Below are 14,748 nucleotides of genomic sequence, written 5' to 3'. Positions count from 1 at the left end.
AAGCACACAAGATCGAACAGACGGGACTGCAACAGAAATGCTGACATGAAAAAGTTATTGCCAATAAATGAATCAACAACAATTTGATTTTCTTAATTTAGTGTTAAGCAGTAGAAGCGTGTCTGTTTCCAGCTTCTGCAGTGTGAGGATTGGCTGCTTCTCTGTGTCTTAAATCAAAAGTTTGGGTTGTTGGTCAGACATAATAAGACATTTGAAGAATGTTTGACTCTGTTCTTTTATACACAAAGAATTTTTTGACCGGTTAATTGATAATGAAAATCCTTGTTTGCTGCAGCTCCAAGAAGCACAAATAACACAATTTAATCACAACTGATATAAAAATAAATGAGTGAGTTACAGCTGAATGGAAACAGCAATACTTTGTGTTTCCCACGATGATCCTGCTGTCTCTTGATGTATTTGACCAAACAGTTGCTCTGTGTCTGCTGCTGAACCTGGCTGAAGACACCCGCACAGAGCTGAAGATGAGGAACAAAAACATCGTCCACATGCTGGTGAAGATCCTGGACCGGGAAGACGAGGAGCTGCTGCTGGTGGTGGTGTCCTTCCTCAAGAAGCTCTCCATCTTCCTGGAGAACAAGAATGACATGGTGAGAGGAGGAGGGAGTAAAAGGGAGTTAGTTATTTTTCAGTGAAAACATTTCTGACTTCTCTTTCCTCCGCTCCTTTTCTTTGCATCTAAACTCGGAGCGAAACAATTAAACGATAATTATCGCAATATAATTTTCCTCTATAACAATATAATTGTTCAATATATCGTCAATAAATATTTGGTTTAATTAATTTGAATCACAAACAAAGTAGCACTTAATTTTTCTGTCAAAAATATTTGCAAAAATCAGCCTTTAAACTTAAAAGAAATAAAGATTTGACATTTATCGTGATAATTATCGATATCGAATGATTGAAATGTTTTTATCGTGATAACATTTTTGGCCGTATCACCCAGCCCTACGAACAATAGAGGAAAGTTTTGAATGTTGGCCGCCGCCACGGATGATTTGACGCTGACCCCCCCCCCGGTAGATATAGTTTTTGACCCTTGTGGATTTTAAACTGCCTAATTATTACACAGTTCGGACCAACAGAGATTCTGCTCATGTTCCTCTTATATAACAAACAACATTAATCAGGGATTTGTTAAGGAAAATAATCATACAATGAAGTTTTGTAAGTAAAACTACTCTTGGATCTGAACACATTTTGGATTGAACTTGGTTTAATTAATGATCTGCCTGTTGGAGCAGTTCAGTTCACTGTTCATTGTTTGAAATTCATGACGTCTGTGAGTTTTTAAATCGTTGTTTCTACAAGTATATTTAATCACATAACAGTCTGTGCTTCTCTAATTAACATCATTGTTTTGTGACATTTAAACTCGGTCAGAGTTAAGAGGAAACAATCATTCTTTATTTGTTCTGTAAAACACTCCCGAGGTCATTTCAGCTCTGTAGAGACGCCAGATGAAACCACGCTTATCAAATTTCTATTTAATACATGCTGAGAAGGTCCACTTTTGGTCACGTGTCCCACAGCGCTCATACAGGAACCTCGCCGCTCTGACTTTCCCTAATCCAGCCCCACCTGGTTCCAATCTCACTCCGTTTGTGGGCCTTTATCAAAGCCAGACCCTGTTAGGAACTGGTTTTATCTCCTTGTTCCCCCCCTTCAGTGTATCTTTGATTCAGATTAAAGAACCCTTCAGGGGGTTCAGACCCACTCAAGCATGTGTCCAGCAGGAAAATAGTGGTTTCAACACTTGGACTCGGTTGAGTATATCAGTTTACACAGGGGAGAAGGGGCTCCATTTAGGGACTTGGATGTTTAATTGATTCAAAAAAGACTAATCGCTTAATGATACACAACTGTATATCATCAGGTTTGATTTACTCAGCAAACATTTTGTGACTTTCTCCTGATCAGATAAGACTACATCTCAGTCTGATAAGGTTTTTTCCTGCTGCTGTCACTAATGGAAGGGGCATGTCAGTGGTAATTGACACAGGCTGCAGTTGATTATGCTGCTCGAGGTCTGGTTTGTGATGGTGCGACTGGAGCTGGTTTCGCACACAGTAGCAGTGAGTGTGGTTTTAACTGGGTGCAGGTTGCGTCACCGTGATAGCCGGCTGTGGCGAGGACCACGGGAGAGTTAAACAGACATGTCAACACGCAGCACCGGGCTGACTGGCACTGCTGTGTCACAGTGACAGTGACGGCATGTGGAGGGAGTCCACACATTTTTTAAAACATCACTGATCCCAAAGTCTGCGGTCTTAAGTTCGACTCTGAGCTGTGTTTGGTGTCATAAGCTCAACACCTCCACCTGCCTGTAGGTCATGTGAATCATTTCCAAACTGGAAACCAGGCTTAATGAAAAGGAAAAGGCAAGCTTTTAGTGTTTAATGCAGATGTGTTTACTGCATGTTCTCTCAGAGATAAGTGTTATAATTCATATTTGTGCATATAGTCATGGCAAAATTCATATGCAGGGGTGTTGCAGGATGGTAGGACTGTCTAGCTTTTTCAACATCTCTTCAAACATTTTAGCTGTCTGAGAAGCATTTACATCTTGGTCTGTTCTCATACCTCAACACTCGACTGGCATCAGTCTGTCCAACTGGTTCTCTTTGTCTATGATGGCCTCGGCGTTTGGGAAATGGTGTTCTTTAAAGGCCGCCAAAAACAGAAATATTAAATAAGCAACATTACGTTGTTTTGTGAAAAATTAACAACTCAAATGTAGTGGACCACATAGCATACTGTAGTGTAGCTGTCAGCATTTTAGAGCTGGATTTTTTATTATTATTACAGACGTTTGTGTGCTTTTGAATTAGGCTGGAAGATTACGTTTCACTTGTTCTGTCCTCTGTCTGCAGGCTGAAACATTCGCCGTGGAGAAGCTGGCTCGGCTGGTTCCCCGCGAGCACGAGGAGCTGCTGAGCACCACCTTACGCCTCCTGCTCAACCTCTCCTTCGACACGTCGCTGCGCAGCCAGATGGTCCAGGCAGGACTCATTCCCAAGCTCTCCTCGCTGCTCGGTAATCAATCAGACTGCGCTGTGTTCCTGACTGTTTGTGATTATTTTGTTTGTTCCTGTGGATGTGTTTATTCTGGGTCATCTGTGTGTTTATGACTGGGGTTGTTCTGTATGGATTTGCCTCTGTATCAGGAGAGCCATTATTTCACTGAAACCACCCATCCTCCTTGACGGCGGCGGAGCCTCTAATTTGTTATTATTGAGGCGTATGTGCAGGTGTAGCTTTTACACAGCACCCAGGCCTCGAGCCGCCTCTGGTGACCATTAGAGCAGTGACCTGAAAGCTCCAGAGAGTGCGATTGGTGCGTTGTCCCATCCATGGGGCGTGTGACACGGTCAGAAGCATCTTTGACAGACCTTTTGAAGCCTCTCAAGGGGAGGCTCAGGTAACGGCGCATAATTAATATAATATATTTGTTAGAATAACATGCCAGAGCCTCTGCACAAATGTTGTTTTTGTAGGAGCAGGCCGGAGAGGTCTTCAGAGATTTAGGGAGGGCTGTTTTTGGGGAAGTTGAGGGTGGGGGTTGCTCATTCAGGAAGCCAAGCACACACATAATATAACTTAACACTGAAATATTACGCCTGCTCACAGTTTTGACACTGTTGAGTTTGCCTGTATTTGTGTGTTGGCGCGTGTGTGTAATTCGCTCTGCATGTGAGCCGATGTGTCATTAATCATCTGCCTTCGCTGCCGACTGTCCTCTCTCCAGCTGACACACTCTGCATGAGCACTCGGTCTTATCTCTAAAGAGAAAAGACCGCGAAAGTGGCGGGTCTGTCAGCCTCCACTCTCTCTCCGTCCAGACCTGACCGGAGGTCATGACCCCTGGTGATAAGATGAAAGTGGAGAGGGAGCCTCCACTTGTCATCATCACCTCCCTCTTGATCCATCCCACCACCACCTGAACTCACCAGAAAGGAGAAGATTCCTTTTCTGTTTTACAGCTGGTGCAGAAAGATTTTGTCAGTTCGTTGATCAAAAGAACTTTTGCGCAATTTTGAGAATCAGTCCATCAGTCAGTTATCAAGCAAAAATGCCAAACATTGTCTGGTTACAGTAAGATTTTTGCTGCTTTTCCCTGTTTTTAAACTGTAGTAATTTCTTGACATTTTATAGAGTAGTTCCCACTTCCATGAGTCCATGCAGACGTCTTGCTGAAGTCCATGTGACGCGTATGATGACACCCAGGAAAGCGTACTAACAAAACTCAAATCTTCTTTATGACACCGTGGACTCATGGACCGTAAGCGGTGTTTGCGCAAACTGTAGTAATAACAGAACCACGTCTGCTGTCTGTGTCCACGTTTGCTTTGGAATAATTCTGGTCCTTTAGTGTGGATGTAAGTTGTGAGCAGTTGAACCCGTGTTTCAAGAACAACAAACGTGACCAAAATATTTCTGGATGTCTTTAATCATCTTTGGACCTTATCAGATTTATCCTGGGACCGTTGTCAGTTTTCACTCTTATAGACTAAACTAATGTACAATAATCTGGTTTATTTTGTCCCGATACTGCAATTTTTAAGGATATTAATTCATTCCGTCTCTCAATGTTATTTGTACTCAATATTATTATTACTTTGTTTATTAAGCCTTAAGTCACACTGTAGACTACTGTACATATTTCTATACTCCTATTTATATTTTTAAATTTATATTGTTTTGTATATTTTCATTTTAATATTTTCTACTTACCAACTTTTTATTATTTTTATTTCATAAATGCCATGATGAGCAACTGTAACACAATGATTTCCCCTCTGGAATCAATAAAGTATTTCTGATTCTAATTTAGTCACAAAGGATTGGCTGATTAGTAGACTATAACTGTTTGTGTCAGCTAGAGTTAAAACAATTAGTTATTCGATAAGTCAATGGACAGAAAATGTATCAACAACAATTTTGATAATCGTATATTCAATAAATTCATTAATTAATTTTATTTATCAAGCTAAATACCAAACATTCTTTAACTGTTTCAGCTTCTCAAACGTTTGGATTTTTTTTTGTAAACTGAGTATCTATCTATTAATAAATAAATTAAAAATCCACAGATGAATGAATCACAATCATTAGTTGCAGCCGCCATAGCGTTCTGTGGTGCAGCGTGTTTAGTGTCACTACGTTGCATAAACAAATTAGGAGACTTGAGCGGGGGTGGGGAGCTCCTTTAAGAGCATTTGACCCTGTTATGTGGTGTGTGATGTCTCCGAAGACCAAACCCAGAAAATGCAATAACACTGGAGCGGCGCTGTCCGCAAACCGAGCCCAGACGCCTCTTAATGCGTACAAGTGTAATTTTACGAAGGTTAGGCGGTTTTAAATCAGGCTGGGGTGTAATTGGAGTTTAGCTCTCCCACTAACTGCCCATGAACAGTCTTGTTAATTTTAACAGCTCCCCCTCACCTTTTTTTTTCTCTCTCTCTCTCTCTCTAGCCCCAACCCCACCAGTGTTTTGAACATTTAATGGCATCTCTCTTCACCCATAAAGGATCCTCCATGTTCCTACCAGCAAAGTGAGGGAATTCACCGAGTCTGAAGGAGCTTATTGCGTGTGTGGGGATGTTTTCATGTGCATTTTAAGGTATTGGTGGAGGTAAAGGATCGCTAATGAGAAGCACATGTTCTGGCCAATCGCTGGCTGCGCTGGAAGGGCCAGAGCAGCGAGCAGCGTAGCTTTAACTTATTAAAGGCAGTAAAATTGATGCTTCCTTCTGTTTTCCCAATTAAAGCTAGAAGCCGTCTCTCCTCGGCCCTCTCTCCCTCCTGTGATTCTAGGGGTTCACTGAGCACATCTGGATCTAATACTCGAGCGATAAGGCTCCATGTACGGCCAGTGACCGTACACGGCTGGGACCTGTTTTTAACTGGACCTGGTTGGGGCTTTGGAGGCTGGTGGGCGTTACAGGAGGTCTGTCAGTGGTTCTGGTCCAGTGAAGAGCCTCTCTCTTAACACTTCTCTTAATGAAAAGTTCCCGGGTCAAACTCTGCTCTGAACTCTATTAATTCTCTCTGACTGGCTCCTCCTCCGGGCCTCCAGCCCCCCAGCTCTGGTCAGAGGTCAAACTCATAAAGGTCCTGGTCTCACTGACAGTCTAACACTCACTCCATTCTGTCTTTATCTCCTTCATGCTGTTGCTGAGTCTTCATAAGCTCACAGAACTGTAGTGACAGGGAACGTACTCATTTTACTGCGCAAATATCGAAGGGTCACTTCACCCAAATTACAAAAAAAGAAACACTTTCTGATGGACCTTTAGCAGCGTCTGTCCATGCAGAAAGCATTTTGATATAACCATTAGATCTTGGGCTACAACACAACACAACAGAGGTGGATGGACTTTAGTTTGTAGAGCTCACATAATTTAAAACATGTTAATGTGAATAATGGATCAGTTGAATAGGTTTAATGTAAAAGATGTTGCTCATAGTGACAAACACAGAGAATTACCACCAGACCCCACTTTTCATCAAACAAGCTCTCATAAACTGACTGTACACTTCCTGCCCAGCAGAAAACAGGAGACAGACACAGTTAGAGCCATGCTGGTGATCATAGTGGAGCATTTAGCAGCTAAAGAGTCAAATAGGAGTTTGCTGAGATGAAATTTAAAAATTAAGAGCTAAAAGGAGAGTGAATATTCATCAGGTGGACTCAAACATGACTCCAATGGGATGATCATGTTGCTCTGTGTTTGCTAATTCTGCCATAGTTTCAGTTTTTCTGCTGCCTCCAAGTAGCCAAAAAATTATTAATACAGCTTTTTTTTATTATTCAACATGAATGTCTTTTTCCACAAACAGTCTCCCAGCTACTCTGGATAATCCACAGACTTCACTGTCCACAGTTTTCATTGGAAATGATTTCTACCGAAGAAACATTTCCTATGTGACGGTGAGGTCTGCGGATTATCCGCAGCTACTAACTGGGTCGCTGTTTCTGCACAGAGAGAAGTTCTTTAAATGATATCACTGTATTATTCTCTATGTATCTTATTGTCAACCCAAACAACAACACCTTAGTCCACCTGGCAATACATTCACACTTCCTGGATCTCAGCTTCAAGCTCATTGCTTCTTACTGAAGACAAAAATCTTTAAAAAACATACAGTTTCAGTATTTAAAACAATGCTCATTAATTTCCCAAAGCAGCTGTTCACTGTGTTTTTTTGTTTTTTTTTGCAAACATTACTCAAACAGGAGGAAATACTAAATTTGTTGGACTATTTTCAGCTGTGGAATAATCCACATTTAGTGCACTAGTGAGTATGTGTATTTATTTGCACATTGTTTTGGGGTGGATGCAGAAATCGGGATATCTCAACACCTGGACAAATAAAATAAGTTAGAAAATATATTTTTTGTGTAATTTGAGAGAACTGTGTCTTTTTTAAGCGGCATGTACAGATTGCCTTTTCCAGCCAGTAGCCTGCTGCTGTAGCCTGTTCCACATTTATTCTTTAAAATATTGTTTTTCCTCTGGTTAGCTGCTGTGAGAGACGACAAACTGAGAAACTGCAGTCGTCTTGGTGCTGAATCTGCACTGAATGCTGTTTGACCTCCAACAGGAATCGCTGTTAAAAAGTCCATTCAGCCCATTAATATTTTCAAAAAACACACAGCTCTCCTAGATGTGGTCATTGGCATCCCGCGGAGCGTTACGGCACAACCAGTCATTCATCCATTGACTTTCCTCCTCCTCCTGTGTTTATGTTGCAGCTGACGAGGACCAGAGACAGCTCAGCATGTGCATTCTGTACCACATCAGCATGGACGACAGATTCAAGTCCATGTTTGCCGACACAGACTGCATACCGCAGGTAAGACTGGCTAATGTACGCCGCCAGCAGACCAAGACACACACATTAGCATCGGCAGCTAACGGCACCCTGCAATTAATGCATGAGAAACGGAGCGAGAGGGAGGGATGCACGCCACATCTGGAACTAAAAACCACCAAAGGACTGCTGCTCAGTCTTCGCTCTCGCTGTGATGACAACTCTGTTTCCACCGAGTCCTGAAATGATTTCTTAACGCCGTTTCATCCTTTTCTGTGTTGTCTTCACATTTTAGCCTCTTAATTGTCATTACTAAATTGAGACATCAGTAAAGATGTGTTTGTCCAAAGTGAAATGGAGTCGTGAAAATGAAGTTTACCACTGAAGTTCAAACCCCCTCGGGCTGATTTTCTTTCAACTTTCGATCATAACATTTTCGTTGAGTTACGCTCCCTCCTGATTGAGTTGACCCGGTCAGTCGCTCCTCTCATCATTGGCGATTAGCTAAATGTGCGTTGTGTTTGTTTGTTGAGATTGGGTGTAAATGCCAGCCAGATGTGGCCGGGAGAGTCGGCTGTTTGTTCAGAAGGTCACGTCAGCAGCAGGGTCCCCCTTGGTAGAAAGGATGCTGGCTAGCAGCATGGCCAGGATGTGACCTCCGACCCCGCCCCGAGGCTGGCTCCCCCCTCACTACCCTCTTCTACCTGCATTCCTCCAATGTCTTCCATCCATCTCTTGCTCACACTTAGCTTGATGTGATCCTTTCCCTCAGTTTTGGTCTTCTGTCCACATAAAGTCTTAATTTTTTTAATAACAAAAACAATGAATTTTCCAAACAAAAGGTTTCCAGAGTGGGGGGGGGGACGCTGATCTTGCTTTTTACTCTTATTGAGGAAACGCAAAGCTTTTCGGTCAGAGCCTATGTGACAGTAAAAATGAAGAAGACACTTTGTGACTGGAGCTACGACTGAGAACACAAAGGTCATGTCCTCAGTAATATTTGTGGGAAATTGGGAATTTACAATCACATGAGGAGGAGACTAGACTATTTATAGCAAAAATAAATTAATTGAAATTAAAAGTATTCGATATTCTCCTCCCAGAATATCATACAGTATCTGGCACCAGATTGTAACGTAGAGAGAGAAGATGTAACTGAAAAGTAAAAATATGTTTTTAAATTTTTAGTGCTGGGCAACGATTAGAAAAATTTAATCGCGTTGTTATGCAATAAATTTAATAATGAATTCTTTAAACAAATAAGGTGCTTTTTACCAGCAGTATTCCCCATGGTTTGACTGTATGTGTATTCTGAACCAGCGACTTTCAAAATATATTAATAATTATTATTTAAAAAACTGCATTAACGTGGGATAAAATAATTGTCTGTGTTAATTAATTAATGCTTTAACGCGATAATAACTCGTTAACCTGGCCAGCCCTCGTACAGAGTTTGCTTGGTGGCTGAGGTGGGGGAGTTATGCTGAGGAAATTTGGGCGCCTGATCTGACAACAGCTCTGCCTCATTATAAATGCCAATATGTAGCTGATCGCACAATACAGGTGTGTATTAATGTAGACTTTTATCAGACAGTGAGGTGATCATGAGATGGCACAATAGGAGTCATCGTTCATTCAGTCAACAGGCCGGGTAATTCCTTTCTCCTTGTTCAGTGTCACAACAACCGGAAAACTAAATTGTAAGTTTTTCTGTATTAAAGAATATGAGAGATGATGATGAAGCCCAACAGGGACAGAGAAGAGGTTGAACCGGCAGAGATCGTCTGTTCCGCTTGCTGTGATAAACAGTTAAATGTTTTTTTGACTAAGACGAAGACATTTAACTGTTTTCCTGTTGCTGAGAATAAAACGACCTGAAAACACTGTGGATGAGTGTCACTTTCGCACTTAAACTTTAGCCATCTTAGTTTGGACATAGTCTCAGTGAGTCATTTTCATTGTGTTGCTTTATCCATCCTCATTTTCCCGAATGTCACAGTCCAAATCCGCTTCTGTCCCACTTACATGTCCCTCCATCTGTCCTGTTTGTAAAAATACATCCTTAACAAAGTGCTTCACCCCGTTTCCCACCTTTTCTATCCTCTCTCACCCACTTCGTACTTTTAAGACCCCTCTCTTTTATCACTTTCCCAGGCTACTGACTGACCTGCGCCTTTCCCCTTCTCCAGCTTTAATGGGGTCACCGTTTGGTGCTGGAGGGGGGGCGAAGGAGGGCGGGGATGTCAGGAGTGAGGAAGGAGAGGAACAGAGGTGGAGGTGGGGGGGGGCGGAGGTGGCTGCGTTGGTCGGACTGCAGCGTGGCGCTGCGGCCCTGACTGGGCCTCCGGTGGCAGTCTGTGGTAAATAAGCAGAGGCAGGTGCCAGAGAGTCTAGACGGGGCTGATTTGGGGTCCGGGGCCCCTGGTATGTGATACCTAACCCAGGCCCAGCCCAGTCTTTCTCACCCTCTCTCTCTCTCTCTCTCTCTGATTCCTGACTCCTCACAGGGAAGCAGTGCACCTCTGCCACTGCCCCCCCTCCCCTCAGCTCAAAGCTTTTCCTGTTTAATGTTAAATCAGTGCAGGAGAGACGGACGGACTGACTGAGGGAGGTGGAGGTGGGTGTTTGGGAGGTTAGGGAATGACGCCTTCCCCTTATCTGTAACCCTCTTACTCTGTTTCCAACATTTAAAAAATCATTTTACATTTCTTTTCCTACTTTACGCTCCAGAGCTCAAACCCTGATGACTCGCTTTAGCACGAGTAGAAGAGGTGATTTGCAGGGATGCTCTATTTTTAAAAGACAATTTATTCAACATGACAAATTACAACCAGGCACACAAACATACACACATAGCGTTTGGCTTAAGGCTTATTTTTTAGCTGGCTTAAGAAAAGAGCAGATGTGGTTGAGCAAGATGACGCGGTGTAATTGTTGCTCGTCACATTTTGTCATCAAGCGGTTTGTTTGAGTTCAGTTAAGAAGTATTTATAGCTTCCAGCAGATTACATAAACACACTGACACGATGATAAATAAAGGCCTGTTGTTCTAGCACGACGAACTTTAAGTGATAATGTAATCGATTATGTGTATTATTGATTAGTTCGGCTTGACTCTCACTGATGAATTAAACAGTTAACTTGTGATTGACAGCTGATGAAGATGGTGTTTGACTGTGGGGAGGATAAGCTGGACGTCGAGCTGCTCTCACTCTGCATCAACCTGGCAGCTAACAAGAACAATGCCCAGGTCATCTGTGAAGGTATGAGCTCCAAAGAAAGGACAAGGATATTTTATCCCACCCCATGATGTTGAAGGAGCTTCACCTCGTCGCCTCCTTTCCTCCCTGTTGCCGTAGGTAATGGTCTGAAGATGCTGATGAAGCGTGCTGTGAAGCTGAAGGATGGTCTGGTGATGAAGATGATCAGGAACCTTTCTCAGCACAACGGACCCACCAAGAGCCTCTTCCTGGTCAGTTCTTGTAAACTCAACAGATCAGTGTTCCCTGTTAGATGTCACAGGGTTAAGGGTTATTCGTCTCTCCCTCTTGCGTTATTTACTATTTACTGATTAATCCACTTTACTGGAACAATAATTAACCATAGGAGTCAACAATTAGCTAAATTGAAAACATTTCAGCCTCTCAAACCAGATGATGCAGTACAGTATAGCCTATGTATGTATAAAAGTAAAAATAAAAGCAGGCTCTCCCGACTTTTAAACTAATAGCATATTTATAACCGTGGCAAGAAGTTTCTTAACGCCACTGGCTGAAATTAAAAGTCACACCTGACTTTTGAACTACTGTTTTTCTGCGTTTTTGAGCAGTATTCTGTGTTTTTACAAAGCGCCACTCTCTTGAGTGCATCTGGTAACGCAGCGTTACTTGGATTAGTAACACTACTAGTTACTGAGTAACGCGTTACTACCCAACTCTGCCCGTAAGCATATCCAAAGTTCTAAAATTAAACTTTAATATTTAGTCTTTAAGGCTTATATTAAAGCGTATTGATTGAACCCTCGTTGGATAACTATGACCTGGATGACTGAGAATCTTCATAGACATTGATCCAGTTGTTCGTAATTTGTATGGTGATACTTTACAGTCATGACGTCTTATTTATTCTCAGTTGATTGATTGAAGGAACATTAAGCGTTGAATGTTATGATAAATAGTAACAGAAATAGACACATACTGCTCAGTTGACTCTTTTCAGTGAGAGCTGTATGTGCGATCTAATAGTAAAGGTTCTCCTTAAAACTTCAGACATTACACCTCATCTTGACTTCACTCAAGACTAAATCCTGATGGCAAAATATTTTACAAGCAAGAAACCTTTTGATGGTATTTCTGAGTAACCTTACTCTGAAAATAGCAATAAATGGCAGGAACATGTAGTGGCATCGCTATACGCCCCTAAGTGAAGGTAATAAGTGAAAACAAAGTTTAAAAAAGCTGTGGGTTCATAGAGCTGCATGAAGTCAAAAAGGGAGTTTTGCACACAAGTGAAATGTTTTTCGGGTTTGTCTTGATCAGTCCTCGTTTTAAAAACTCACTCACTGGTAAAAATGTTTCTGTCAGTGTGATCCACTCACGCTCCGGTGTCTCCTGGTAGGACCATGTTGGTGACCTGGCAGCTCAGATCAGTGAGGTGGAGGCTGAGGAGTTTGTGATCGAGTGCCTGGGCACGCTGGCCAATCTGACTCTCCCTGACCTGGACTGGGCGCTGGTGCTCAAGGAGTACAACCTGGTGCCTTACCTGAAAGACAGACTCAAACCAGGTGTGTGTGTGTGTGTGTGTGTGTGTGTGTGAAGGACTGATTCCCATAACATTTGACAGACTCACATGGACCGAGTTTTTTGTTACATGGTTGAAATGTTTTTTGCAATATCTTTTAGACCCACAGTAATGCATCCATCCCATAGACCGTATAAAAGAAGCCTCCAGTTTGGCATTTTGGCCGTCACCATCTTTGTTTTTTGGAGTCAGAAGTGACCATATTCAAACTAGAGGATGGAGCTAGCTAGCGAGGTTAGCAAGGTGCGTCCGTAATTCACGTTAACTCTGATATTCACCTCAAAAGTCTCACCGTGGTTCACACTCTCTGAAGAGAGAGGTGCGGATAGCTGAGCGCAAACGGAAGGCCAGCAAACTTTATGCAGTTTAAGAATTGATGGATTACACAAAGAGATCTGAATCATCAGATCCATAAAAACCGGTTCCTCAAAGAAAAAGGGCTGAAACTAATTTATTGATCTTGAAATGAGGCGCTGGGGATCCTTTAAAAAATAGATGTCCTCAGACACTATAAAAAAGTCCTTTTTTATAACCTTATTTTCTCCGAGCATAGTGTAGGACACAGCCGGCAGAAGACTCGGTCAGACCCTGGCTCAGCACAAGGTTCTGCTTGTATTCAGAGGCCAAACCTTTTAGAGGATCAATGATGGTTTCTTTGCCAGTCATCCACTCAGCATGCACTTTTCCCTCATGTCAGGTTCTGCTGAGGATGACCTCATTCTGGAGGTGGTGATCATGATTGGCACCGTTTCCATGGATGACTCTTGTGCAGCCATGCTGGCCAAGTCTGGCATCATTCCTGCTCTCATTGAGCTGCTCAACGGTAAGAACAGAGTCCTGTATTTTATAAGCTTTGTGTCAGGTAGCATAAAAACAGTTGTAGCCCAGGACTGCCGATTTGAAGCCTCTAGTTTGGCCGTTAGGGCGTCGCCATGTTGAGTTTTTGCAGCCAGCGGCACTGGACGTGACCATATTTGGACGAGACGGTGGAGCTAAACAGCCGTGTGTGGAGCTAGTTCGCTTGCTTAGCTAGGTGCATCTGTAATTCACGTAAACTGTCATTTTAACCGGGATGATAATTTTGTCTAGCGAACACCAGTCTTAAAGAGGTGGTATTCTGCTTTTTGGCTTTTCCCCTCTTATAAACTTAAATTGAGTTTTTTGTGCATGTAACAGGTTTGCAAAGCCCAAAGGGAGTTCCCATCTCCCACAGAAAACTCTGAACTGCCTGAAAACAGCTCGTTTGTAGTCCAGCCGCTTCGTGTCATAACGCTCGCCAAGCGGCTAGTCCGACACGCCCTCAAAAACAGCAGTGGAAAAACAGCGAGCTGCAGCACACAGCTCTCCTCCCCCTTCCAAACACTAGCTACCCTCCAGGCAGTCAGTGGACATAAAGTTGTTCCTGTGATGTAGAGACAGAGCTCAGTTAAAACTTTATGGATACAGATTAATAACTCGCCGCTCTGAAACTCTCGCTCCAGTCCATGTTGCCAAGCTGGTAGGCAACACGTACGGCTGAACCCGAGCTGTTTACCGGCTTCTCTGCTTCTGATTGGCTAGCAGTCCTTAACTAGGAACTCCCAACAAAGATCATTTAGAGACCAGATGTATCACTCCATAGCTAAAACGAAGCGTTCAACACAGGCTGAAAAGAGGAGCTGCAGCAATGTGCAGTATGACAAAAATATAACTATGTAAACCTGTTCTGGTACAAACTCTAAATAAGATGAGGAACCTGAAAATGAGCAGAATACCACCTGTTTAAAACTAAGTGTACTCACCAGAGAAAGTGAACAGCCAACTCATAATAAGCTTTTTTTATCTCTTATAAGTATGATACTACAGTATATTGCTGGAATACACCTTCAAAAGCTATTGTCTTCGATCCACCTAAAAGTGCTTACCTTATTTTAGTAAACTGATGGTTTTAGTCCGGTAGAAATATCAGCAATCAGATGGTCATGTTGTCCACAACTGGACTTTTTGAGTTAGAAAAGAATATTTACTTAATTGGACTATTTCATAGTCTTCTGACCACTCAAAGAGCTTTTACACCCACACACTGATGGCCGAGGCTAAGGTGCCAAATTAACATTCACACACTGA

The 14,748-nt window shown here is 42.5% G+C and overlaps 1 protein-coding gene across 2 annotated transcripts in view; it reads left to right on the top strand.

Moving 5' to 3' along the window:
• Positions 1 to 14,748, top strand: part of kifap3a (kinesin-associated protein 3a) — a 41,833-nt gene that overhangs the window by 12,500 nt on the left and 14,585 nt on the right. For both annotated transcript variants that reach the window (XM_038714975.1, XM_038714976.1), the window contains exons 10-16: positions 433 to 611; positions 2,898 to 3,060; positions 7,784 to 7,884; positions 10,997 to 11,105; positions 11,202 to 11,314; positions 12,460 to 12,625; positions 13,340 to 13,465. In XM_038714975.1, coding sequence (XP_038570903.1) covers positions 433 to 611; positions 2,898 to 3,060; positions 7,784 to 7,884; positions 10,997 to 11,105; positions 11,202 to 11,314; positions 12,460 to 12,625; positions 13,340 to 13,465 — 957 coding nt within the window. The remainder of the gene's footprint in view (positions 1 to 432; positions 612 to 2,897; positions 3,061 to 7,783; positions 7,885 to 10,996; positions 11,106 to 11,201; positions 11,315 to 12,459; positions 12,626 to 13,339; positions 13,466 to 14,748) is intronic.

This window comes from Micropterus salmoides, unplaced genomic scaffold (genome assembly GCF_014851395.1).
Source record: "Micropterus salmoides isolate LMB-PRFRI ecotype aquatic unplaced genomic scaffold, ASM1485139v1 Ms_hic_scaffold_13, whole genome shotgun sequence".
Lineage (NCBI taxonomy): Eukaryota > Metazoa > Chordata > Actinopteri > Centrarchiformes > Centrarchidae > Micropterus > Micropterus salmoides.
The sequence above is the reverse complement of the archived record's forward strand: the minus strand, read 5'-3'. Positions and strand labels throughout refer to the sequence as shown.